This window comes from Panulirus ornatus, chromosome 8 (assembly GCF_036320965.1).
Source record: "Panulirus ornatus isolate Po-2019 chromosome 8, ASM3632096v1, whole genome shotgun sequence".
NCBI classification, from domain to species: Eukaryota; Metazoa; Arthropoda; class Malacostraca; order Decapoda; family Palinuridae; genus Panulirus; species Panulirus ornatus.
In genome coordinates this window covers 36,221,415-36,249,162 of record NC_092231.1, presented here as the reverse complement: position 1 = coordinate 36,249,162, position 27,748 = coordinate 36,221,415, and the positions used below count along the sequence as shown (strand labels likewise).

The 27,748-nt window shown below is 36.7% G+C and overlaps 1 protein-coding gene across 1 annotated transcript; it reads left to right on the top strand.

Annotated features, from left to right (window-relative positions):
• The first annotated feature begins 812 nt into the window (after positions 1 to 812).
• LOC139749901 (glucose-induced degradation protein 4 homolog) lies at positions 813 to 24,908 on the top strand. Its single transcript, XM_071664298.1, has 4 exons — positions 813 to 1,036; positions 5,775 to 5,942; positions 8,930 to 9,162; positions 16,129 to 24,908. Exons 1-4 carry the CDS (start codon positions 881 to 883, stop codon positions 16,190 to 16,192), a joined length of 621 nt encoding a protein of 206 aa, XP_071520399.1. The 5' UTR covers positions 813 to 880; the 3' UTR covers positions 16,193 to 24,908.
• Positions 24,909 to 27,748: the final 2,840 nt, after the last annotated feature.

Here is a 27,748-nt window from a genome sequence, read left to right as displayed (position 1 = left end):
GTAATAAAGAAATCATAATAGTACTTTGTTTTATTAATAAAAGTCGTATAAGAGTATTTGAGGTCTTCGTTCATCTTTGACCTGCAGGATCGCTAGGCGTGTAAGACAGCTGCCTCATATTGATTTTACCGTTTGTCTTGGACAACAAAACTAATATTAGATACATAGATATGTACGCAGATTATGCAAATGTGATGTACAAGTTGTACGCATAATTTTCCTAGAGCCACTGGCGAGAAGAAAAAGTGACGTAATAGTATGGAATGGACCGGCAACTTACAATATATGCGTGTAATTGGCATATATGGCACAGTAAATACTTCGATAATCTTCCTGAAAGGTACTTACAAGTTCATTAGTACCTACTGATTAGAATTCATTTGTAGACGCTTTATAATTCGTCATACTGATGACATAGGAGTTGATAACTTAAAAAGCCCTCACTATCATAAGAGACGAATCTGTGTACGACATTAGGGCTTCATTCGTTTCTTTCAGACAGAAAAGGACTTTTAGCGTACTTGTACTCCAGCTAAAGTAGGACAAATAGCAGAATATGTACCCGTTTAACTCATTATCATAGTGAACTTGACAACCTTTCTCAGTGCCTTGATAGGGCCTCTGATTCACGTTCCAATAATTGTTTTTTTAAACATACATTACACATTGTACAACTATTCATCATCATTTGTAGATAGTTTCATCGAATATTAATTATAAGATAACACAATTTATTACCCAATCGTGATAGTGATTCCTAAAATTTACGTACAATATAGTAATTTTTCAGGAGACTCTACCATATGACGTTGATAACACGTCTTGTCTTGTTTATGTTACCAGATCTCGAAAAGTGACGAGCTGGGTTAAGTAGAGCAACATGCCCGTTAAAACAGAGATGGCTTCGTTGGATCCGCCTCCTCCAGCAAATTCAGGGCAGCCGGGGGTCACCCGTAGCCTCCTGTACAACGGGTCGAGGTTCCAGGGACACCAGAAGTCTAAGGGCCAATCTTATGACGTCGAGGTGGTGTTGCAGGTGCGGTGGTCGAGGTGTTTCATTCATACACAACTCGCGGCCTAGGGAGAATTGCGTATAATCCCAACTGTGTCCTTGGTACTCTCTAGTACGCCATAGTTTCTGGGCAGTCTTGTGGGAGTGATTCACAGGAAAATGAATTACATATCGGTTATTCGTATGCGATCACGATGAAAGCAATGTCACTTTCTACTGTCAGTGAAAGTTGTGGAAATGCGAGCGATATGTGTCCTTGTGCAGGCTGTGGTCATTCATCTTGGGTGTTCATATATTTTGACGTTTACTTTAAGTCTTAAAGCCATCATTATGATGCAACCTTACACCGTTTTGTGTTGAAAATCCTTGATCTCTGAAGGGAACTGCAGATGGTGATTGGTAATGACAGCCTTGTAGATGTTGGATGTCTGCCAAAGCACAGTGGGAGAAAAAATTGACCTCTATGGAATAAGGAAATAATTAAAAGATTGTCAGAAGTAAAGGAGGAAGAGATGACTGTTAGTGGACTTTGTGAGCTTTCATCCTGTTCCAAAAATATTTATCTAGAATGTTCATGATGCCATGATTATTGAGGTGGGGTAGGTCACCAAAGTCATTGGAAGTTATTAACTGGAAAATATCAAAGCTTGGTGACATAACATGTAGATCTATAATGCAAGATATGAAAATTTCTTACATTTCTACTGTCACATATGTTACTGGGATGTTGCAGCAACAGTATTAGTAATGTACTTTGTAAATCCATTCCTCTTTGTTTTGAATTTATAACATTATCTAAAAAATGTTTTGATGCATTATTTTTCATAATTCTGTGTTTGTTTCAACTTTGAAATATTAATTTCTAAGGGGTGTGAGCTATTGTGCAATGTTGCCTGTGGTTATGAAAGGGCAGCAACAAATCATCAAAAGAAAAAAAATTCTAAGTGGGTGTGAACATTTCTACATCTCATTAGTTAATTTAGAGGGTGAAAGAGAAGGCAACCCACAGTATTTTAAGTTGCATTGAATGACTATCTTGTTGGGTGTGATTGAATTGTGGATAAGTGTGTAGTGAACCAAAAGAGTATCATAAAAGATAAATTTATACATTATTTTGGTATCCCAGAACACTAATACACATCTTAAGTAAATAGAAATCAGGGGATTGTAGTTGGGTTGGTGAAAGAGACCCATAATACTGTAAGGACCCAGTCGGCTAATGAAACTTATGTTTGCAGTCAATTGCTTTCCTTTTTATACCTTTGTTTTGTTTCATAATCTCCATTCCAGTGATGCATTACCATTCTCTGTAGTTTATTAAGGTTCACCAGCAGTCACATTGATTTAGACAATTGTTGTTCTGAGCCATGTATAAGTATAGTGGCACACGGTACCATACCATTGCAGGTGTATTTTCTTGAGTCCTATGCTTTCCTTTTGTATTTCTTTGTATTTGTATACTTAAGCTGCATTTCTGCAACATGGAGTCCACCATTTATTTGTTATGGCAAAAATTTTGATAGTCTAGTTTAACTCTGCATCACTTTAAGCATTGGATATTGAGTTATTTTGTTCTTTAAGCAAGTATAGAGAATACATTAATGGTTGCAGAGCATGGTTCTGAAGATAATATTCTATTGAATTGTTTTGAGTAACGCTGTAATAGTAATGTATATTGGGAAAATGTGGGGGTTAAAATAGTTGTACATCACACACTTGTAAAACAGTATAACTCATGGATACCTTTCCTAACTCCTGTTGCATTCATGATGTATATAGATATCCCTTTTTCTAGGCAAAAAATGCATCATGCCAAAAAGCATTATGTCACAGCTAGCCGCCATATAATCCCTAGCACTTATATAGTACAGTTTTAGTTGTTCGGTAAAATATAATGCTACAAATCACGCTCCATTATTACATTGTTGTTGTATAATATTCACTTAAACTCTGCGGAACAGGATTACTCCATATCCAAATCTGCTGAATATGGAGAGCCAAATTAGGCTTTTTCTTATGATGACTGTATTGGTAATGATTTCGTCGATATGGATTTTTTCAAGTTTCCATAAATAGATTTGTCACAGTGCTGAGGTTAATATTACTCTAGTTTTATCAAAAGCATAGATTGATCAACACGTTTACATTATTGGCATTTAACAGCTCGCTGTTTGCATTTCACGAATAGAATATTTTTTAGATATGAAGATTTGTCCTAATATTGGCCCTTTAAACATTCTCATAATTTTGATGAGTGCAGCCCACATATGATTTTTCAGGGACTGTCTTTGTCTTAAGTAGTTTGACTTTGGATGATGTGATGGACAACTGATGTTTTATAATGGGAACACAGTATTATCAGTTTTGTGCATTTGTGAAGATATATCTAGAAGCCTGGAGTTAAGGTATTGTTTTACTGAAAATGAAGTGACAAAGCTGCCTAGAGCACAGTGACTTGCTCCTATCTTTTCAAGGCTAGAATTTAGATTAGGTAATGGAGAGGAGTGGCATATGTGCCAATTATCCCCAGAATACATATTAGTTCAGTCATTTTGCAGATAACATGTTGTGGTGGCACACTCAAGTGTGTAGCTGAAGAAGCTGGAGGATTTGGGGAATGTGTGAAAGGAGGGAGTTAAGAGCTAATGTCTGTAAAGGTAAGGTTATGATGTTTAACAGTGGAGAGTGATAGATTGGTTTGAGTTGAGAGAGCCTGGGGGAAGTGAAGTGTTGTGGGTACATGGTAGTTGAAGTGAACCATGGGGAGGGACCACAAGTTGTGGTTGTATTGAGGAGTGTATAAGAAGAGGCCACTGTCTGTTAGTGCTGAGATAGGTTCTTTAAATGGTTTAGTAGTCCTGATTGTGTGCTGTGTGGTTGCAAGTTTTGGGGCTTATATGCAGAATTACTAAGAGGGTAGATGTAGTTACTTAATTGCACTTACTACCTATTTGTACTTTACAGGGAGGGAGTTTAACACTCGTAGGGCCCCATCTCTTAAACATTATCTGCTATCATACAATATTTTAGATTTATGTATGCTGTTTGCTTTAACCATATCCACAGTTATCCTGTTCCTTTTGTATACAATGAAAGTACTTCTTGACGTTGTTTTTAACAACTTTCTTGTTTAATTTCATGGTATGCCCTCAGGTTGCTTGATTTCATGGTATGCCCTCAGGTTGCTTTATCCCTATATCTCACAAAGAACTGTTCACTGTAACTTCATCTTTCTGTTTTATATACTTAAAGGTCATGATCATGTCACCCCTCACTCTTCTCTTTTAAGGTAGGCAAAATTTAAAGCCTCTAGCTTTGCCATGTAAATCCATTCTTTTTATTCTTTTACCATCTTTGTTGCCCTCCTGTGGACTCTATTATCTTTTATCTTTGTTTTTAGGCGTGATGACCAAACTCGAAAAGCATATGCTACTTTTAGCCATTTGTAGGATATGAACAAATTGCTAAATGTTTCCATACCTGATACTTGAAAGCTGTTCTAGTATTTACCAGCAGACAATTTGTCACCTTAAGTATTCTCCTAATACGAGACTTTGGTAGTAGATGAAGAGATAATGTTGACTTAAGTCTTTTTCACATACTGAATTTTGAAGATTATTTCCTACTTCATAATATTAATTGTTATGCCTTCTTTCACTTTGCACCATCCTCATTACATTTCCTCTGGTTGAAATTCATCAGCCATGTATCAGACCAATTTTGGAGTCTTTAGGTTCCCCTTGTCAGCTGATGCAATCCTCTTTTTTCACTTCTGTCATGACCTGTGCATCATCTGCAGACATATTCAGGTTGGAATCCATACCTTCAAGCAAGTCATTTACATAGAACAGAAAGAGTAATTGTCTTCTTAAAGAGCCCTGTGGCACTCTACTGGCCACCTCAACCCAGTTGGAGAAGGGTCGTATGACATATGGCATTTGTTCCCTTCCACTGAGATAATCTTTTTTCCTTTGAAGGCATTTGCCCTTTATTCATAGCTGGTAATCCAGCTTCTTAATCAGCCTCCGATGCAGTATAATTTCAAATTCTTGGTGACATTCCAGATACAAACAGTATACCCAGTCCTCCAGTTTGTCTTCAGACAGAGCTCACTTTCTCTTAGAAATCTAAGAGTTTTGTTACACTTGACTTTCTTTCCCTAAATCAGTGTTGTTTCTCACTTAGGTAATTTCTACTTAATGAAAAGTCATCAACTTGCTTTCTATTAGTCCTTTTCAGAACCTTGCATACCACACTCCTTAGGGAGACCAGTTTGTAGTTTAGTGTCTGTTCTTGGTCTCTTTTCTTATAGAAGGTTCGTCTGTTCTTGGTCTCTTTTCTTATAGATAGGTATGATATTTGCTCCATTCCATTTGCTTGTTAGTTTGCTGCTCTCAAGTAACATCTGAAACATCTTAAGGACATTTAGTAAAATTTCACCAGGACCATGAGTCTTTTACAGGTCAAGTCGTTTTAGTGTTATGTTAGAAATTAAATGCACGAGGACACTATGTGGTGTGAAGAGTGTTGATTGACTAGGGAATGACATGTTAGTAGGGAGGTGTGGGAAGCAGAGGAATTTAGAAATGTGTTTTCTGTATGTATTATTTTTCTTCTATAGTCATATGAGTACTCTCATAATTTTTGTTGATAACCATCAGTAATCATTTTACCTTTTGATATTTTTAGTATTGTTGTTTTCATTAATATAACTTTGAGTGATTTCCTGAATCCAAACTAAATTTTCTGTTACTGTTGGCAGCATGTGGATGAGGCTAACTCATACCTCTGTGGCTACCTCAAAATTAAGGGCCTCACTGAGGAATACCCAACCTTAACTACTTTCTTCGACGGTGAAATTATTAGCGAAAAATATCCCTTCCTTACTCGAAAATGGGATGCAGATGAGGAAGTCGACAAGAAACATTGGGTAAGTTGTATTACATTATGTTTTTTGTGATCTCTTTGTCTTATAATTCTGTTTCTCATAAAGAACAATTTATATGTATAAACTGCAGTTACTTTTGTCATTGTCATTAATGTGCTGAGAGGTGCAACTGGAGGGATGTCTGATCATTATCTTGTGGAGGCTAAGGTGAAGATTTGTATGGGTTTTCAGAAAAGAAGAGTGAATGTTGGGGTGAAGAGGGTGGTGAGAGTAAGTGAGCTTGGGAAGGAGACTTGTGTGAGGAAGTACCAGGAGAGACTGAGTACAGAATGGAAAAAGGTGAGAACAATGGAAGTAAGGGGAGTGGGGGAGGAATGGGATGTATTTAGGGAATCAGTGATGGATTGCGCAAAAGATGCTTGTGGCATGAGAAGAGTGGGAGGTGGGTTGATTAGAAAGGGTAGTGAGTGGTGGGATGAAGAAGTAAGAGTATTAGTGAAAGAGAAGAGAGAGGCATTTGGACGATTTTTGCAGGGAAAAAATGCAATTGAGTGGGAGATGTATAAAAGAAAGAGACAGGAGGTCAAGAGAAAGGTGCAAGAGGTGAGAAAAAGGGCAAATGAGAGTTGGGGTGAGAGAGTATCATTAAATTTTAGGGAGAATAAAAAGATGTTCTGGAAGGAGGTAAATAAAGTGCGTAAGACAAGGGAGCAAATGGGAACTTCAGTGAAGGGCGCAAATGGGGAGGTGATAACAAGTAGTGGTGATGTGAGAAGGAGATGGAGTGAGTATTTTGAAGGTTTGTTGAATGTTTTTGATGATAGAGTGGCAGATATAGGGTATTTTGGTCGAGGTGGTGTGCAAAGTGAGAGGGTTAGGGAAAATGATTTGGTAAACAGAGAAGAGGTAGTAAAAGCTTTGCGGAAGATGAAAGCCGGCAAGGCAGCAGGTTTGGATGGTATTGCAGTGGAATTTATTAAAAAAGGGGGTGACTGTATTGTTGACTGGTTGGTAAGGTTATTTAATGTATGTATGACTCATGGTGAGGTGCCTGAGGATTGGCGGAATGCATGCATAGTGCCATTGTACAAAGGCAAAGGGGATAAGAGTGAGTGCTCAAATTACAGAGGTATAAGTTTGTTGAGTATTCCTGGTAAATTATATGGGAGGGTATTGATTGAGAGGGTGAAGGCATGTACAGAGCATCAGATTGGGGAAGAGCAGTGTGGTTTCAGAAGTGGTAGAGGATGTGTGGATCAGGTGTTTGCTTCGAAGAATGTATGTGAGAAATACTTAGAAAAGCAAATGGATTTGTATGTAGCATTTATGGATCTGGAGAAGGCATATGATAGAGTTGATAGAGATGCTCTGTGGAAGGTATTAAGAATATATGGTGTGGGAGGAAAGTTGTTAGAAGCAGTGAAAAGTTTTTATCGAGGATGTAAGGCATGTGTACGTGTAGGAAGAGAGGAAAGTGATTGGTTCTCAGTGAATGTAGGTTTGCGGCAGGGGTGTGTGATGTCTCCATGGTTGTTTAATTTGTTTATGGATGGGGTTGTTAGGGAGGTGAATGCAAGAGTTTTGGAAAGAGGGGCAAGTATGAAGTCTCTTGGGGATGAGAGAGCTTGGGAAGTGAGTCAGGTGTTGTTCGCTGATGATACAGCGCTGGTGGCTGATTCATGTGAGAAACTGCAGAAGCTGGTGACTGAGTTTGGTAAAGTGTGTGAAAGAAGAAAGTTAAGAGTAAATGTGAATAAGAGCAAGGTTATTAGGTACAGTAGGGTTGAGGGTCAAGTCAATTGGGAGGTGAGTTTGAATGGAGAAAAACTGGAGGAAGTGAAGTGTTTTAGATATCTGGGAGTGGATCTGGCAGCGGATGGAACCATGGAAGCGGAAGTGGATCATAGGGTGGGGAAGGGGGCGAAAATCCTGGGAGCCTTGAAGAATGTGTGGAAGTCGAGAACATTATCTCGGAAAGCAAAAATGGGTATGTTTGAAGGAATAGTGGTTCCAACAATGTTGTATGGTTGCGAGGCGTGGACTATGGATAGAGTTGTGCGCAGGAGGATGGATGTGCTGGAAATGAGATGTTTGAGGACAGTGTGTGGTGTGAGGTGGTTTGATCGAGTAAGTAACGTAAGGGTAAGAGAGATGTGTGGAAATAAAAAGAGCGTGGTTGAGAGAGCAGAAGAGGGTGTTTTGAAATGGTTTGGGCACATGGAGAGAATGAGTGAGGAAAGATTGACCAAGAGGATATATGTGTCAGAGGTGGAGGGAACGAGGAGAAGAGGGAGACCAAATTGGAGGTGGAAAGATGGAGTGAAAAAGATTTTGTGTGATCGGGGCCTGAACATGCAGGAGGGTGAAAGGAGGGCAAGGAATAGAGTGAATTGGATCGATGTGGTATACCGGGGTTGACGTGCTGTCAGTTGATTGAATCAAGGCATGTGAAGCGTCTGGGGTAAACCATGGAAAGCTGTGTAGGTATGTATATTTGCGTGTGTGGACGTATGTATATACATGTGTATGGGGGTGGGTTGGGCCATTTCTTTCGTCTGTTTCCTTGCGCTACCTCGCAAACGCGGGAGACAGCGACAAAGCAAAAAAAAAAAAAAAAAAAATTTATGATTTAGCTCATGCAGTTATACCCCTTGGACCAGAGTAGTATTTATAAATTAAACAGTACCAAACACTAGTTTGAAAGTTCATTTAGTTTTTCTCTGACAATCTTTAGACAAAGTGAGCACTCATTAGTGCTTCCAATTTTATATGCTCCAGCCTGTAGATTTCTTTTAAAGAGATTATTGTATAGTGTGATATTAATCAGTTACCATGAAGAAGATATGGAAGTATTTTGCAGAATTACATTATATGTATTTGTATAATCATAATCTTCATGATTAATTCATCATCTACAGAAGTACAGTATATAAAATTATGAAATTGTAATTTTTTTGATTTATTGATTTTGTACAAAGTACAGTGTGTGGATGATCATTTAGTGATATTCTTGTGCTTTTGTTTTGCAGGGAAAATTTCCACCCTTCTATCAATATACAAAAACTTTCAACTCCGACACATTTGACTACAGTGTGTTAAAGGACTCAGAACATGTATTTATGCGTTGGAAGGAACATTTTCTTGTTCCAGATCACACAGTTAAGGATATAAATGGAGCTTCGTTTGCGGGTTTTTATTATATATGTTTCCAGAAGAGTGCTGCAACTATTGATGGATATTATTACCACAGAACTTCAGAATGGTAAGTAACCATTCACTTTAGGGAAGCGTATCAGAATTCACTCATTCTGAAATATGAAATTTAAATATAACATTTCACTGCCTCATGAAGTAGTGATACTGCTCACAGGTATCTATTAAAGAAGGTTCTTTGTGGATAAAGTATTGCATTCATAGAGAAAAGTTAATTTAACCCCTCTGTTTATCATTAATATTCTGTAGGATGGTAAAAGACATTACAGGCATTCAAAAACTTATGTATGTAGAGTTACACATATATGGAGTGTGAAATAAGGTGATGAGTTAGGTTGAGGGCTGCTGTGTTTGATACATATATGCAAGCACAGTACACAAAAGGTTATTACTCATGTACAGGGACAGTAAAGTGATATACTGTATGGATTGGTTACAGAGGTGGGCTTATGGCCCTATTTATTCAGTACACAGACACACATATTTCTGGTTGAGTCGTTACCCACAGAAATTGCCAGTCGAGTAACACTACATTCATCCACATCCTTCAATTCTGCTCCCTCTTCTTTCACTCAATCTATATCTCGTCTTGACACAGCTTCCTAAGTAAACTCAGACTTGGACAGGATATCTCAGTGGGGTACACAGAATCTTGTTAAGTTTAATGCCTCTGAGACCCAGTTTCTTCCTATCTCTCATTTGAAAACTCCCCACTACTTTCATCTCCCCTTTGATGGTCCTGTAATTCCACCTCTTGACACAATAAACATGCTTGATATTACTGTAACATTCACTCTTTATTGGAAACCCCACATTCCAGGAATAGCTGTGTGTGCCTCAAAGATACTGGGTGTCCTGTTTAAATGTTGCAACTTCTTCTCTTCTGAACAGCTGCCCCATTTATACAAGGGATTGATTCATCCTTGTATGGAGTACTGTTCTCACATTTGAGATGGTTCTAGCTCTTCATCCTTACTTGACAGAGTTGAGTCGAAAGTGGTCTGACTTAAAAACTGTTCCAGGCTAACTTCCAAACTTGACCCTGTTGCCCTTTGCCTCAATGTTGTTTTACTTTCCCTCTTCTATTGGCATTACTTTGGTTTTTGCTACCGCGAGCTGGTTGCTTGTGTGCCAACACCACTAGCTTGGCCATGCAATACTCGGCAAATTGCTGCACTACATGATTATTGTGTGGCCACCAGCAACTCAAGGGTGGGCCGTTTTGATACCTGCTTCTTTCCCTACATTTCTGAGCTCTAGAACTCTCTACCTTCTCATGTGTCTCGATAATGATTATCTGGCACATTTCAAAAGACAGAGTTTTTCACTTTCTCCAAAATTCTTAAATTCTTTTCCTTGGCATTAATTTTTCCATTAATTCAGCTAAGGCCCAGCCTTGATTGAGACTGTCATCCATGACTTGAGCTTTCAGCATAGAAAAAAAGTATGTCGTATCACATGGATGGGCAGAAATTCATAAGAATTCATTGTATAGATATACATACATCATAGGTTGGGTCAGTACACATACATATGGAGTGTTAAGCAGTGCATGAATAAGTTTAAAGGTGGGTAGAGGGCCATATGTATTCTCTTTATAGGGACACGGTTGAACTCAGCACATGTTTATGTAGACAGGACCAATATATAAAGGAAATGACTGCATTTAAATTAGCATACATGTATAGAGATGGTAGAGCTAGTTACACAACAGTAGGGTACAGGTGATTCCATAAATGAGCTTCATAGTCTTGCAAAGCCTGGATTTAGGAGTGGGATATCTTGAAGTGTGCTCACAAGGATCATAAAACCTGACACCTGGAGACCTAAAGTCAGTGATGAAAGGCACTGTTATGTAGTGTGGTGTGTTCTTTTATGGGACAGTATGCAACTTTACCCAAGTTGTCTGTCATCCAGAACCACATTCTGTCAAAGTTGATATATCTATACCCTGTTCTAATCTTGGACATTACAGTGTCACAGTGTCTACTTTTGGACTTTTCCATACCATAAGAGTAAGTATACAGTGGCACAGTGCCCATCAAAACACTCATTGCTATAATTAGTACACACATTACAATAGCGCTTGTCATGATCAGGTTGAGACCCACTTCTGGCATAAAACAAACATGGTTGGGTATTTTATAAGCATTTTCTTTAGCTTGCTAACATTGCAACCATCCTTAGGCGGCTTTCATATGATCTCTTTCAAAGCTCCTGCACTCTCCATATACACACCTTTTCATACTGGTATGTAATGACCAATGGTGTCTTGTAGGGGAATGGTGTACTCCTTTGGAACACGAAGTCTCTTTACCAAGTTCAAATCCCTTTCGTCAGATGATGATAATGCACTCTTACTAAAGGTGATTTATATCACTCACAGTGTAACTTTAAGTAGATGGATTCCAGTAACACTCAGGGAGTTGAATAGGAAGTTGAATCATATCAGTATAGAAAGAGACTTAAGACTTTTTTCTTTCAGTCATTCTCAAAATTCATGCATTTTCTCTTTAGGGTCAGTTTGTCCCACAGGATGTAAAGGAATTTGCATGATCTGTAGTGGCTAGAGAGCTCTAATCTCCTATCCTAATGCCCTTTACTAATCAGTAATCACCCATTCATTGTTAGTGGCTCCGAATCTACATTCCTATTTGATGTATCCAAACCTCCTTGTCTCTGTCACACACACACACACACTCTTCTGGCAGGGGCCATATACTTACAGAGTGTGTATAGTTTTGGATTTGCTTGAACAGCTTGGGAAGGTCTTTGAAAAATATGGTTGATGGATATCTCTTGACATGATGGTATGGTCCCAGTCAGCTTATAGCTCATATATATGTGGAGTTTTTGTCAAGAGAGTAAAGATTGCAGGTAGAGAGGAAGGGGAGTGGTTCCAGGTGAAGTTGGGTTTGTGGCAGGGATGCTTAATGTCACTTTGGGTGTTTGATTTGTTTATGGGTGGATTGTTGAGGGAGATGAATGGAGAGAGGGGCAGATATATAGTCTGTAGGTGAAAGGGCTTGGGAAGTGAGTCAGTTGTTTGCTGATGACACAGCACTGGTGGCAGATTTTAGTCAGAAACTGCTGAAGTTGGTGACTTAGTTTAGATTTTGTGAAAGGAGGAAGTTTAGAGTAAATGTGAATGAAAACAAGGTTATTAGCTTTAGCATGGCAGAGAGGCATGTCAGTTCAGGTGTGAGTTTGATTGGAGAAAACATGGAGAAAGTTAAGTGTTTCAGATACCTGGAAATGGACATGGCAGTGAATGTAATTATGGAAATGTAAGTGAATCATGGTAGATGAGGGAGTGAGGGTTGTGGGAGTGTTGAGGAATGTGTGGAAAGGGAGGTCATTACCTGGGAGGGTTAAAATGGTTATGTTTGAAGGTATAGTAGTTCCAGCAATATTGTATGGATGTGAGGCATGTGATATAGTTGAGAATGAGAGGGGGAGGGTGGATGTCCTGGAAATGAAATGTTTGAGGACAATTTGTTGTGTGAGGTAGTTTAATCAAGTAAGCAGTAAAAGTGGAAGTGAGAGCTATAGTTATGAGGAGATTGTGGTTGAGAGGACTTAAGAGGGTGTGCTGAAATGGTTTGGGGATTACATATTTGGAGAATGAGTGAGGTGAGTTGGACTAAGGATATTTGTGTCAGAATTGTAGGGAACAATTCTGACCAAATTAGAGATGGAAGGTGAAGTAAACAAGGATTTGAGTGATTGGGTTTTGAACATGCAGGAGGGTGAAAGATGTGCATGGAATTAAGTGAGTTGGAACGATATGGTATACAGGAGACGACATGCTGTCAGTTGACTGAACTAAGGCATGTGAAGTAGCCAGGGTGTAAAGTTCTGTGGGATGTTGGTGTTGATAGGAGTCTGTGGTTCAGTAAATTGCTCATGACAGATAGAGAATGGATATGAGTGAATACAGCATATCTTCATTTGTTAGTGGTGCATCCTCATTAATGTGGGAAATGGCAAACAACTTTGAGAAAAAAGTTCTCTCTGTTCTTATGAGGCTTCTGCATCACCCAGGAGGCTGACCATGTTCACCAGTTAGGACCATAGGTCGTAAAGTGCATATATGTGCAGAGAGTGAAAGGCAATTGAGTTGTAAGTGCTTGGTGTCATATTTATGTTAGTTTCATCATGGGCTTGAATGGTCTTGGGATATTTGAAATGGTGTCTGTATTGTTGTAGTGATGGGTGACTGGAGAATGTGTTTTCTGATGGGTGTGTGACTGGTGGGTTGAAGTGCAGGACTGAGTTAGGAGGTTGATTATCTAGTACTTGTTGGGTTATTTCTGTATGTGTTTTGTCATTGTTAAATTTGTTTGGATAGGAGGATCTGCAATTAGAGGTTACCATAGTGCAAGGTAGAGGTAAGCTTTAATTTCTATTTGGGGGTTGGTGGATAGTTATATTTGGGCGGGAGGGTTCTAGTGATGTTGCATAGAATTATTTGCCATACATGTTGAGGTGGGTCTAAACTGGGAGGATCTTTGTTTCATTGTAAAGATGTTGAGTGTTTGTGGTTGCTAGGTAGCCAATGATTTTTTTGAGTACAATATTTTGTTTGGTTTACATGTTTGTTATAAATGCTTTGAATGGGAGGAAGACTTGGTAGGTGTGGCATACTTTAAAGTGGAGTGGATGAATTGCTTCTATAAGATGTTAAGGGATTCTTTTTCTTGTCTAAATCTGGTGTCTGTTAGTGTTGTGAGGGTATTTAGTTTGCATGTTGCTTTTTTGTATATGTAATTGGTGTGGGAAATGATTATCTTGTGTCTGGTTTATAGGATTCCCTGAATGGTTTGGTTTGCAGAATGAGTATCTTGTGTCTGGTGTATATGATTCCTTGAATAGTTGATGTTTTGTTTGGCGGTAGAGACTGTCAATTCAAGGTGATTGGAGGGTGTGAAGAGTGTCATGTCTGCCTGGAATAAAAAGAGTGATTGAAGCCTCTTTGGAGATGCAGACATTCTGCTCTTTGTAAGCCCTTGTTCCAGTTGTGTATTTTAGTGTTGCATTGTTGATGTTGCTGTTATGGTGTCAGGGATTTGTAATGTGATAGTAAGGTTGTCTCTTATCATACAACTTTGTGAATTTATTTATGCTGTGTGCATTATCCATGTCCTCAGTCATTTTATTCCATTCATCTGCCACTCTTCTACTGTGAAAGTCTTTCTCTACTTTTTATTGGAAGTTTCTTGCTTAATTTCTTATTTCCCCAGGTGTCTCAGTACCTACATCTCTCTAAGGATTGCTTGCTATCCATGTCGTCTATCAGGTCAATGTGTGTTCTTAATTACTTTTTGTGTTTTAAACATGTGTTTATCTGTCTTAACCCTGTAAATGTGTACCATGTCTTTACTCCTATATATATATGTATGTATATATGTATGCACATGTGTATATATGTATATGTCCGTGTATGTATATATATGTATACATTGAAATGTATAGGTATGTATATGTGCGTGTGTGGATGTGTATGTATATACATGTGTATGTGGGTGGGTTGGGCCATTCTATTGTCTGTTTCCTTGCACTACCTCACTAACGCGGGAGACAGCGACACAAAGTATAATAATATGAAATGATATACACACACAAGCACACTTAGTTTATGCCAGGTATATGTGTGTGAGTGTGTGTGTGTTGCTGAGAGGCAACTGCTTTGGTTATTTGTTTAATTGACGAGCATGCAAAATTCATTGTATTTCTAAAGCATTGCAGTTGTGACTTTTTTCTTGTAACATGTACAGTTGGATGACAGATGTTTAAGGAAGATTCTCTATAGCCTATCCTGCTCTTGAGGCAGGAAAATGCAACAGGATATGATGAGATAAACAGAAAAAAATTCATGGAAGAAACAACATTTCTTCCATGTTGGTGTATCCAATAAATGAGACCAACAAATTCACTGCATGGAGAGTTTAAAGTGTAAATTTTTTTCACTTGGCTGTTTACACATCCCTCATATTTACACCAGTCCCATGGCCAATAGCACTTGAGGAAACTTTGATATCCTGTATGACATCCCCAGAAATGTTTAGGTAATCTGTAAAACAACATATAGATTTTAATGTGCCTCACTTTTGGGTAGGATTACTCATATTTACACCAGCCCCATTGCCAATAGCACTTGAGGAAACTTTGATATCCTGTATGACATCCCCAGAAATGTTTAGGTAATCTGTAAAAGAACATACAGATTTTAATGTGCCTCACTTTTGAGTAGGATTAGCTAGTCTAAGAACATAATAAAATGACTTTCCCTTTATTGGACTTCATTTTGAGTGGCACCTTACTGGTTTGGACCAGTCATTCATGGATACCTCATAATTTTTGAGAGGCTTGCAAATTTTTTTCAAGCTATACATCCAGGGACAAAAGATAAGCAGTAGCAGTTTTTTAGGGACATTAAGTGACATGACCTACATACAGCATACTACCTATCCAACTGTGTGTAGCTTTAGCTCATACCTACATACCCCAGGTTGTAAAATATGTTAGTGCTGTACTCTGGTACCCCTAAGACTGTAAAGAATGTGTAGTAGAACAGAGCCTACATTATATTATCCAGTATCAGTCTGCACATGTGACCGGAAGAAATTCTTCATGTTTGTTTTTTACACCACTTGATATTTGAAGTTGCAGGTTCTTGCATAGCTTAATGAGATTGAGTCTGCATATAAGACAATCCAGAGAAGCTTCTGCTAACCTGGGTACACTGCAGCAAACACTCTTATACTGAAATGTTCTGGGAAGTGACTGTTGTGGAATGAAGAGCACTTTGTTTTCCCTAAGAATTTTGCTGATAGGATTTTTGGTTCACTGAGGATTATAGATAATCATTTTTTCTGGTAAGAATAGTGGTGCAAGTACCAATGTGATAATGTCTTATTTTTTTCATGTAAGATTTATTTTGTGCTGCAGGTACCAAAGTGTTTATACTTTGCCTTTTCTGAATACCATTTCATTGGTCTTTGCTTAATTTCAGGTACCAATCATTGAATCTGACTCACGTACCGGAGCACAGCGTTCAGATTTATGAATTCAGATAAAGGGGCTCGTATGGGAGTTACTACTCTCAAGGCTTAGTGCATATGTGATTTATATTTTATTTGTTCCTCCTCAAAGAAAGATGTTTTATTGGGATGTTGCTGAATCATTTTATTAGATAGGGCTTTATAGCTCATGTATGTATCAATCAGCCTATGCTGTCATTCAGTGGAGAGAGCAGTTTATGCATTTGTTTCAAGTAACTAATGGTCCCTCTTATTAAAAGGCTAAAATATATTTTTCATTCACTCCATGAACCTAAAACTTTATTCTTTTCGGCAGTTTTGTAACATACAGTAATTTACTAATTTTACTTGTAAAGGATAGCTTTTTATGATGTAATTTTTGTCACATTAGTTAATCACTTTAATTTAAATGTTTTAGTGTGTGGGGATTTGCTGTTTTTGAAATGCAAATGTGTGCAGCTGCTTTTTTCAGAAAAGAACAGCATTTCTTTAGTACTGTTTATGCCATTATAAATATATAAATATATATATTTTTCATTACTTCACTTGTAAGGCGGATTAAGTGATAGACACCTTTTTAACAGACCATTTGCCTGTTATGTGGTTGAGATAGACCACTAAGAAGAGTCATTGGTGCAAAAAGTATTATTACATAAAATTGATAAAACTTTCATGTAATCTTTTCCAAATGAATAAACATTGCTCTGTGTAGTATCAAGAAAAATAAAACTACTTTAAAAATCTCAGTTTGGAAATAATTTACTTTGGTCTTATTCCATTTTAATCTAAAAATCTAATGCTAAAATGACTAGCCAGATTCATTAGATATGATTGCAGTATGATGCAAGCAAGTTTGTTTTGCTGAGACAGTATGTGATACTTTATTTGGTTCCTAATTTTAGTTGTCATGTACTTGGTTGTTATGAGGAAATTTGTAATGACCCTTGTTCATTCTCAGTATTGTGTTGGATGTTGTAAGAGAACTTAAGATTTTATAAAGAAAATTTGTTTGAAAAGGACATTAGAATCATTGTGCAGACTTAATGAAAATATTTCCCCTTGAGAAATAGGGATTTTAACAGGTCTCATCAGTACTGACCATCTTGCCAAGGAGTTGGTGGAATATAGATTTATTTAACTTATTTTTGAAATATAATTGTCAGGGTTTGTATTATAACTGTAGCTAAACCTTTTCTATCATTTCAATATCTCCTGTATTATAGGTGTATTTTAGACTAATGTATATTTCTGTGTTCTGCGGTGTTATAGACAATGGTTTAGTATTATTTTGTGAAACTCATTTCCTAGAGAACTCTTCATTTTTTTTTTTTGCAGAATTTATGAACCACTGTTGGTAATTATTTCATTCTGAAATACAATATGGTTTAGTTTTTATACTTTGGGGGTTATCGGTCCATTCTCTATGTTAGAACAGGTGAATTAGTTTATTATACACCTTGATTTTAATGTTAGAATACTCGTGAATAGGAAATCATATTTCAAATGTAAGGAGCTTATACTCTCTGGGTTATACACCTTTTTCCAAGTTAGCCAAATGTGAGACACAAAAGATCAGATTCATGTGGGTTGTATATAGTAAGTGTTTTATTAAACGTTACCAGACTTGGTGAAAGTGAGGAATAGTGTATAACCTTTTGTATGTGTGAGTTCTCATATTCCCTTTAAGCAAATATGACTTAATTTAAAAACATTTGGCCACGGATCAATTGTTTAGCCACTAATGATTCTTAAACTTGCTGTATTTGTGTTTTTAGCTTGTGAATATGTATGTAATCTTTGCTAAATTGACACTGCTTAAAAGTGGCTATTTAGCAGTACCCAACGGTCACCAAAGTATTTTGTGATAAAGCTGATCACTATTAATGAGAACTAGTGGTTGTATTTTGTTATATTATCAGTGATATGTCTGTTTAGATCAGTGAAGTTTTGTTAATTATGTAAATGGAGTCAAAAGGATTTTCTTGCGGAATTGATTTATATCTCATTTCCCTGTAGTTACACTGTAAAATCAAAGATGTTATTTGTTCTCAGTTGATATTTATCATAATTCTCATATTATTTACCTTTCTATGGCATGAAAAGTTTGTTGTAATGGTATTCACAAGCTATTATACTTTTCAAAGTAAAGATTATCAGCATTAATTAAGCATGAGTAGTGGTTGAATAACATACGTAAGTTTTAGGTCTAATTTCCTGTTATGATATATTGTTTATAGATCTTTGGCCAAATGATACTGAACCCCATATGACAGAATCGATTTAGTGGAATATGAAAATGAGCAACTTCATGTGCTGTATATGTCTTCATAAACATGTAAATCAGCACCTATGCACTTAACATACAATTGATATTTGTTTACATGTACCCATGAAATTATGTACAATGTATTTGATAAAATCATATTTGTGCACAGGTCTGCCTATAATTGTATGCAGTCATATATGGTACATATCTCTTTAACTATACATATGTACACATGTATGAGTAAGGAAACAGGAATCAGTGTTTGACGAAATTGATATATTGTATTTTTACAAGAAATTTATCTCAAAATCAAGTTTTGAAAATAGTTTGATTTATTTCATTAACTTGTGAGTTGAAATGATTTATCATATAGTAGAAATTTTCTCTATATGTATTCTATATAGATATGTAATCCATGGCAGAGAATGTTTCAGTAAATTACCACTCCCATACAAAAGAGCATATTTATATTTACTGTGACTTTAATGAAAAGAACAGTGTTTTCTTTGAGAACCTGAAATAATCATTTCTGGGAATTCTTTCATGATGAAGTGGCAGAGCACATTATAGACTTAATCTCTTTAGGGTTATAATGAATGAAATGTAAGGAAGGATATTAACCAAAAAAATCAGCTCACCAATTATTAACCGAAATATTCCATAATTTATGTTGTCACTATTGACATTTGATATTGAAATACATTTGCTTTTCATAAGATCGTTGTGAAGATCACTTTTTCATCATTAATACCAAGATCTTTGTTTCTTTATTAGTTTGAATATTGTGATGTTTGGTTTTTTGGAGGAGCAGGATCTAATGTTTGAAAAAATCTTTTTTCTTTCATGCATGTTCCCTATTGCCCATCAAGAGCAGATGACTAAACCTTTGAGGCAGAATCTTTGTATAGCACTGTAATTCTAAAGTCATTCTTTGAGGTTAAGTCCGCACAAGAATTAGGAGTAGAGGAGTGTTTTCTCAGTTATGGAGGAACTAGTGTAGATTTTGTAAATGAGAGATATTACTGCTCTGAAGAAGTAGATTTTGAGTTGAATTTTTACTGTGTCAGAGGTATAGATTGATGATTTGATTAACAGTTTTTGGTTTTAGGAACAGAGTAACATTAAAGATGACTGTTATAAACCAGTCCTCTTGCTCCTTACTACATTCAAGCTCCTAGTCTCAAGATGATAGTGAAATTTATATAATAAGAAAGTTTAACATGAAAAGTTTGTTAGAAATAATGAAGAATTTATCATTAATTTTTGTTAAAATTGCTTTTCTGTGGTGTTTATGAAATATTTGATAATGTTCGGAAAGTAGTTGTGAAGCTATGTTCGTAACGTTGGGGATGGCTCAGAAAATTAGTTTAAAAACTTGTTTAAGTTTTCAGCAGGAGTATATTATTCTTGTAACTCATTAACTGAAATAATGGTTGCTTAAATTCATCATATGTAAAACATTAGGTAATGTTACTGTTTTTTTTTATCATATGCAATCTAGGGAAGTGATCAGTATGCAAACCTGTGTGCGTTTAAGATATATAAACCTATTTATCTGGTAACATATGGATAAAGCTGTGCTTTTTTCATGGGAAGATGTAAAGTAAATGTACGCTGTAAGAAAAGTGACTGAGGTTCTTACAATATTTCTTTTGGGATTTTTATTTTGTATATGATAGCAACATGAAGACTCCAGACTCTTTAATAATACTTTTCATGACTTAAAGCTGATAAAAGTAATGCTATTAATATTAGCTTTTGGAGGAAAAAAATATTAGGTTTTGGGCAAAGGTTATATCTGTACTTCAGCTGTTTCACTGCTGACAGAATGACTCCTTTGTAAAAGTATCTATTTTTAGAGTTGCCCAGGATAGTGCTGATACATAAATACACTTCATAGTCAAAATACCTAGTTTCTCAGGTGCCCAGACCAATGCTGATAGTAAACATACTCCTTAATAAGTATATCTATTTTCTCAGATGGTGATACAAAACTGCACTCGGCTAGAGCTGATACTGAAAATTTTTAAGTGAAAACATTTAGTTTGTTATTTGCTTAAACCAAAGTTGATACATGAGTGCTCCCCTTTGTGATAATACCTTGTTCCTTTGTTACCTACACCAATTCAGATACAGAACACACTCCTTTGTAGAAATATATATTTTCCTATATGTTTAGGGCAATGCTGATACAGAAATACTCTTAGTAAAAAGGATAAAAAATTTAGTTGCTCATTTGCTTTTGTCAGTGCTGATACAACAGTCTTTGCCATAGAATATGTAATTTTTCAGTTTTCTTGGTCGATATTTAGTAATACAAAAACACTAAATGAAAATGTTAGTCTGTCAGATGCCTTAGCCAGTGTTGATACAAAACACTCCTTAGTGGAAATATGTAGTTTCTTAGTTGTTAGGCCAGTGCTAATGCAAAATTCACACTTCCTTGTGAAAATGTTTCTCATTTGTTTATGATCATCTTTAAGAAATGAGCCAATGAAATTCATCTGAGAAGGATAATTACCTTAAGATTCAGTTATAATCTCATTCATAGGTTTGCATGCACTGTTGGGAACAGGCATCTGCAATAAACTAATATATGACATAGGCAGTTGTGCATTACAAGGACATAAGTGTATCTTTCACTGTAATGAACTGTGTCTTATTTCCATATTTATTTGAACTTATCTCTGGCTGAAGGGGAGTTTCCTAGTCAAGTGACATTAAGTTGATGGAAGTATGAGCATCCTTCACAGAAGGTGGGAGCCTTGCCCAGTGGGTTATTATGCTCTTCCAAAGTACAGGGTGACCATACACTTGCAAAGATATTAGAGTTGCTTTGAAAAAATAAAAGTTTGTAGAACCAGCTATCAGCCTGTTGTCTCCTCCTTGTTCATGTGAGTTAAACTGATTTTGTGGATAGCTGTTACTAGAAAAATGGTAGAACTGCAAGATCCTGCATTTGGTGTGTGCGATAGAATTGGTGCTAAAGTGAGATGACAGAGTGTAGAGTAAACAGGAATTATGCCATCCACAAAAGAAGGCCTCTTCCATTTTCCATGTAGATTTCTTGTACTTTTTAACAAGTTGATGTTGAGTGTCTGGTATCTCGTGTTTAGAGAAGATTCTTAATGGGCAACTGTGCTTCAGTTTTGGGAAGTATTTAGCTTCATATAATGATCCAGCAAAATAAAGTCTGAAGGTGGGACTATAGGGAGCCTTCAATAAGTCTCAGAAATCCTAACCTCTGTAGTAGAATTCATACTTTCACATGTTCATATTAACCAAGGAATGCATGAGAGTAGCATGGCTGCCCATATTCTGTAGAGGAACCTTAATGTGATGCAGACAGTGAACACATGTATTTGAAGGTTTTCTTTATCCTCATTCTCTCTTGGCCATCTTGTGAGTAAACTGAAATATCTAAAAACCTCATACCATTAGTCCTTACAACTTGTCTGCAGTACTTTTTTTCTCAAAACAATTCCATCTAGTATGCCAGGACATGTATGTTTTCTTTGTAGCTTTTTTCTTATGTGCCATGTCTCACCAAATAGGTTGAAAAACTTTTTTGGGGGGAAAGCTGCTTGAATAGAACAACAAAAGATAGTGTAGAGTGTAGGAAGGAGCAGATTGTACAGTCCATGCAACTTGTGTGGATTATGAAACGGTGTGTGGTATGGGTTGATGGAAAATATGAGTTACATGAGTGTTTGCTAAAAAAAGAGAATTGATTGAACAAGGCATTGTTTGTATTTACTCACTACTTGTGTTATAGTAGGGCTTCTTGTGTGCTGAAGCTTTAAAGGAAATGCTCAAATTTCAAAGGGGTAGGGAGGGGGTATTCCTCTGGAATGGAATTTTGAAAGCTTGTGTTAAGTTGTAAAATTTCCTTTTGTCTAATTCATGTGGTAGAATTAGAAAAAATAGAATGTGCAGTAAACTGACGTTCTACTATTTTAATCCTCCCAAATTAAATGTTTGATTGCAGTAAAAGTTTCAGCTTTTAAGGGGAAGGGATGTTATCAGTGCACGAGTCTTTCATATACAGAATGTGAAACGAGGTAAAAAGGTCATGTGCTGAAGGAGTGCACTTTTGTCAGGGGCAAATTTGTTTATAAAGATTTAAGAACTATAGGGAAATTAGGTTTTTAACCTTTATTAGTGCTGCAGGCTTAAATTGACAACTTACTGTTCAGGGTGTGATTGGCATCAATGTATATGTAATTTTTGACTACAGGTTGAGTACCCACATATTGTAGACTCTGTTGGCAGGCCATAGATAGCAACCCAAACATAGGGTTAGTCATTGGAGTTGTGTGGAGGCTTCTGTAACCCATTGGTGACCATGGTAGGCAGTTGCACACCTTTTGAGACTTTCTGTGTCTGTGGTACAAACTGATGCTTAAAGTGCCTGCTGCTATACCCCTGCTACCATACATAAGACTGACCAGTATGGTAAGTAATGTGTTGTTCCTTAACTGGGAATGTCTAACACTTAGTTTATAAAAGATGATGCTTTTGATAGTTTTTCTGTTTTTGTGTGCACCTAGTTATATAAATATAAGTTACAGTTTTCATTGCAGTGGCTAATCTGATGAATAATGTTTTTGGTAAACAAAGAATAGTTGTCGTAATAAGAAAATTTTTTTTAATTTTTGTGCTTTTTCATAAATCATAAAGTTAAAAATAGTTATTTTGCACACAAGGCCAAGAGATTCAGTTGCTCACCAAAAAGGTTAAGTATAAGTGAGAGGTATGTGGGACAGTAGCACTCGAGAAAATTAAAAGGATCATAGTGTCAGGATAAGAAATGAGAAGGATGAATTTATGTTTATGGAAGGGTATAGTTAAATGCACTAGATGTTTTCTGAGTGATTGTGAGGAATTATTGGTAAAACAACTGTATGGACTTGGAAGAATTATGCACGTCAGTAGTAGATGAATTATGTTTCAGAAATCATGGCATCAAAGAAAGCTGCTGCGAGTCATGAAGGTTTCTTTTTAACAATGAGAGTGCAAGTGTCAGTACATGTGGAGGATTGAGAGTTTTGGGTTTTTAAGGTTAGGGTTTTGTATTTGTGTGTTGAATGTCCATGGTTGTTTGATGGCTTGCAAATGGAGCTATGAAGGTGTTGGCAGGAGGTAAAGGTAGAGTGAGACTAGGAAAGGATGAAGGGGAGAGGGAGTTCTTTAAAGATGATGTAAGTCAAGGGGCTCATTATGGAAATGGAAGTCGCATCAGTAGAATTTGGAAGTTGGCATGAGAGTAAGAAGCTGGAAGTGAATGCTTGTAGTGGAAGGTAATGGTGGTTTGAGACAGGGAGATTGACTATTGATATGTATGGAGGGTAAGTGCATATTTGGAATTCAGGTATTCAATTATCACTTCTTGAAGGCAGAGGAATAGATCCACAGGTGTTTAGGTGGTTAAAAGATTTCTGACAAATGCTTTGTTTTTCATGCTTGATTGCTGTTTCCTGCATTAGAAAGGTAGTGCCAGGAACAGACGAAGAACAACCACATGAGCTGAAATCAATTCGATAGCTTCATGTGTAATGGACTGAAACCACAGCTCCTTACCCATAACCAGGCCCCACAGACCTTTCCAAGCTTTATTTGAGCCTGTTCATATGCACTGATTCAGTCCACTTACAGTACGTTGACCCATGCACACCATATTATTCCAATTTTCTATATCCCGTGCATGCCTTTTACCCACTGCATATTGTGGCCCCGAATACTCAAAATCTTTTTCACTCCATCCTTCCATCTCCAAATTGGTCTTCCCGCTTACTCTTTGTTCCCTGCACTTTTGGTACATATATCCTTTTTGTCAATTTTTCCCAGCTTATTCTCTCAGTACGTTCAAACCATTTCATCACCCCCTCTTCAGCTCTCTCAACCACACTTTTTATTATCACACCCCCCTCTCTTACTCTTTTATTACTTACTCGATCACACCTCCTCACACCACATATTGTCCTCAGACATATCATTTTCAACTCATCCTCGCTCCTCAGCACGTTTTCATCTATGGCCCATGCCTTGCAACCATATAGCATTGTTGGAACTACCCTGCTTTCAAACACACCTATTTTTACCCTCCCAAACAATTATCTCACATTCCATGCAGTCTTTACTGTTCCCAGAACCTTTGCCCCTTCACCCGCCCTATGACTCACTTTCACTTTACCACCAGGTTTACTTCCAATACTAAAACGTTTTACTTCCTTCACTTTTTCTCTATTCAAACTCACATCCCTACTAACCTGACCCCCAACCCCAGTAAACCTGATAACCATGCTTTTATTCACATTGATTCTCAGTACCCAAGAATGTTATGATCAGTAAATATGCAAGTTTCTAAGTGTGTTAGGGCATTTCAGATGTATTCTAGCCTGCCCTTATGTATGAGAGTGTAACACAGGTTGCCAGCTTTGCAGCAAGAGAATGAAGTAGTGCAAGCTCTTGAGATGAATATCCTAAGCTTTACATCTAGAGAAAAAAGAAGCATTGAGATAAGAAAGGATTAATGATTGAAATGCAGAGTTGAATGTTTACAATTTAAGAGTATAGATAAAAGGGATGTTAGAGGGAAGACTGCTTCCTTTTAAGCAAAAAGAACAAAAGATAGTTCCTCACATAATATAAAGCAGAGTGAGGAAGTATTAGGTTCAGCAGGTTGTTTGGCATTGCATAAGGAAAGAAAAATGCATGAAGAAAACACTGTGTGCCACCTAACTGGATCATGGGAGACAGCATACTGGATATGGATGGATATGTTAAATTGTGATTATATTTATTGAACAAAAATTGTGCTTAATTGCAGAAGAAATCATTTGTCTGAATATAGTACCTACATGCCTATTCTATTTCATTAATGGTTTTATAACAATGTAAAGGAATTTGGCTCATAATTTTGGAAAGAATGTTGAGGATCTTACTGTGATGTATTCTAAGTTTGCATCTATGAAGTAGAGGAAGAATTTTCTATTACCTATTGTGACTGCATGCAGATGTGTGTCCACAATTTTTAACTTCATATGCAGATGCTTACTAATGAGCACCTCAGCATCCCACCAAAAGCGAGTTTCCCTTACCTTCATTTCATGTCTTTGAAGCCAACTTTGTAATTGGTGATTACCTGTATTATCTGGTGTTACATAGAGTCTCATAGATAATACGGTAGCCTCAGGAAATTCATCTAATTTGTCAGTGATATTTCTGTGACTTTTGAACTGAAATCAGTGCTCTCATTAGTGCTAAAAATTATAGATTCCAAATGTTTAGTTTAGTAAAGTTGCAAGTAATCACCACGGTGTTTATGATAGTTGATGTTTTACATGCATCATGTAAGACTTCTACTATTAGTATGTGGACTTATATACCTATATTATTTAAAAGGAAGCTAGTTGTAAGTAGTCACCCCCAGGAGAATGCTTATCACCTGAGGAGGAATTATTGTAAAAATTTTTGGAATAACAGAGCCAGCATAACAAAAAACAAATATGCATTAATGGATTTGGGGGGGCCCCCCCCCCCCCCCCCCCCCCACTTAAAGGGTTCTAGTAGTGGACTGAAGTTCTCATTAGGATCAGGCCTTGCAAAATGAGAAAGGGAGGGTGAGTGAATGTGAAGACAAAGTTAAAAAAACAGGTGTATTTTGCAAGTATGGAGATATTACATTTAGCTTGGTAAGGAGCATAAGAGAGAGTGATGTTATGAGGTAACAAGAGTTGACATGTATGGCACAAACTGTAAGGTATTAAAACCAGCCAGGTGTTTTTGTCATAATGAAAAAGGAAGGAATATGACCATACACCACATTTAATACTCCTAGGTACTTTATTGGATACCTATTCTAATAGACAATGGACATATCTTGGGTCTTGTGATGATATACTGTAATAGTAAAAAGAATCTTCCTGGAAATTTGAAGAACACGGCCTTCATTTAGTTCATATTCATGTGAAGACTGTGATCCATTTATTGTATGCCATCCTTGTTTTATGATTTTTGCCTTTACCTGTCTTAGTGAGGTTGCATTAGGAACAAACAACCAAGCCTTGGAGGAAAAGTTTTGCTTAGCACATTCTTCTTTTACTGCATTTAGAAAGTGATGATACAGTTGGGGAGGACTGTCAGCCCTCCCTGCTCTAACCCCTCTTAGTCACCATCAACAACACAAATACCCCCAAACATGTTGTGTTTAACTTGGTATCATGAATGAAATGTTGATATTTTGTGATAATAAGTGAGATATTTTCTTTTTAGCATTACAAGTTTTAGAAAATTTACTATATGTATAGATTATATTCATGGGTAGGCTCAAACTACTGTAAGGTAGTGCACTTTTCATATGTGCAGATTAATTCACTGATATATGGGAAAGAATACATGGCAAATTATTTTCTTTCTTTCCAAACATGTGTCAGTGAAGCAAGGTTTGGCAGTGAACAGTTGTGCTGGGTTGGTCTGTTGTGACATGCAATTTGAAGACTTGCCACAGCAAGTTATGTGTACTGTAGTAATACAATGGAAACACTGTGCCCTCAAGAAATGGTTAGTTATCCATTGTATGTTTTTACAGTTTATAAGAGCAGAGTCATGCAGTATATTTGCATTATCTCAGTGTCTCTAAGATATCATGAAATGACAATTATTTGTTGTTTTGTGGCAAATTGTGTCTTTATTCTCATTAGGAGCATAAGAACTGAAATGAATAGTGAGATCTGTGTTATGCTGCAACATTCATCCAGATTGTGGTTTACATATCCAATTTCAGTCCAGAGGTTTAAAAGGACTTGTAGGTATATAGATGTCATTTTAGAACAACAGATATTTGACTGGTTTCATAAGGCTGTATAGTAAGCAAAGTCACATATTTGATACTGTAGTTTATAAACATTGGCTTTAGGAATTTAAATACAGAATGGGGTAATTTTTACTGGATTGCAGGAAAAGTTTTAAGGATCTTATAAGTGAGTTTTATGTTGCTTCATTAATCTTGAAGTTTGCTGGAAAAGTTTTAAGGATCTTACAAGTGAGTTTTACTTTGCTTCATTAATCTTGAAGTTAGAAAATTTATGAACCTAGATTGATTATAGCATCAGTTTGTACAATATTGATATTAGTTTTTGCTCGTGCAGTTAAGCTTTTTATTAGTGGATTATACAGTATTGAAAGACTTAAGGAAAAGAAAATTGTCCATGCAGCCATTCAGGATTCAGGATTAGTATGAAAGTCATCATTCAAGTGTTATGGAAAATTTATAAGATTGAACAGAAGTATTTTGATTTGGGGTGTAGGCTGTGCCAACTCCATCT

Bases quoted from the DNA above. Each gene is read 5' to 3' on its own strand.
- LOC139749901 (XM_071664298.1), top strand. From the start codon at position 881: ATGCCCGTTAAAACAGAGATGGCTTCGTTGGATCCGCCTCCTCCAGCA. The intron at 1,037-5,774 runs GTGCGGTGGTCG...TACTGTTGGCAG, and splicing joins ACGTCGAGGTGGTGTTGCAG to CATGTGGATGAGGCTAACTC. The intron at 5,943-8,929 runs GTAAGTTGTATT...TTTGTTTTGCAG, and splicing joins AAGTCGACAAGAAACATTGG to GGAAAATTTCCACCCTTCTA.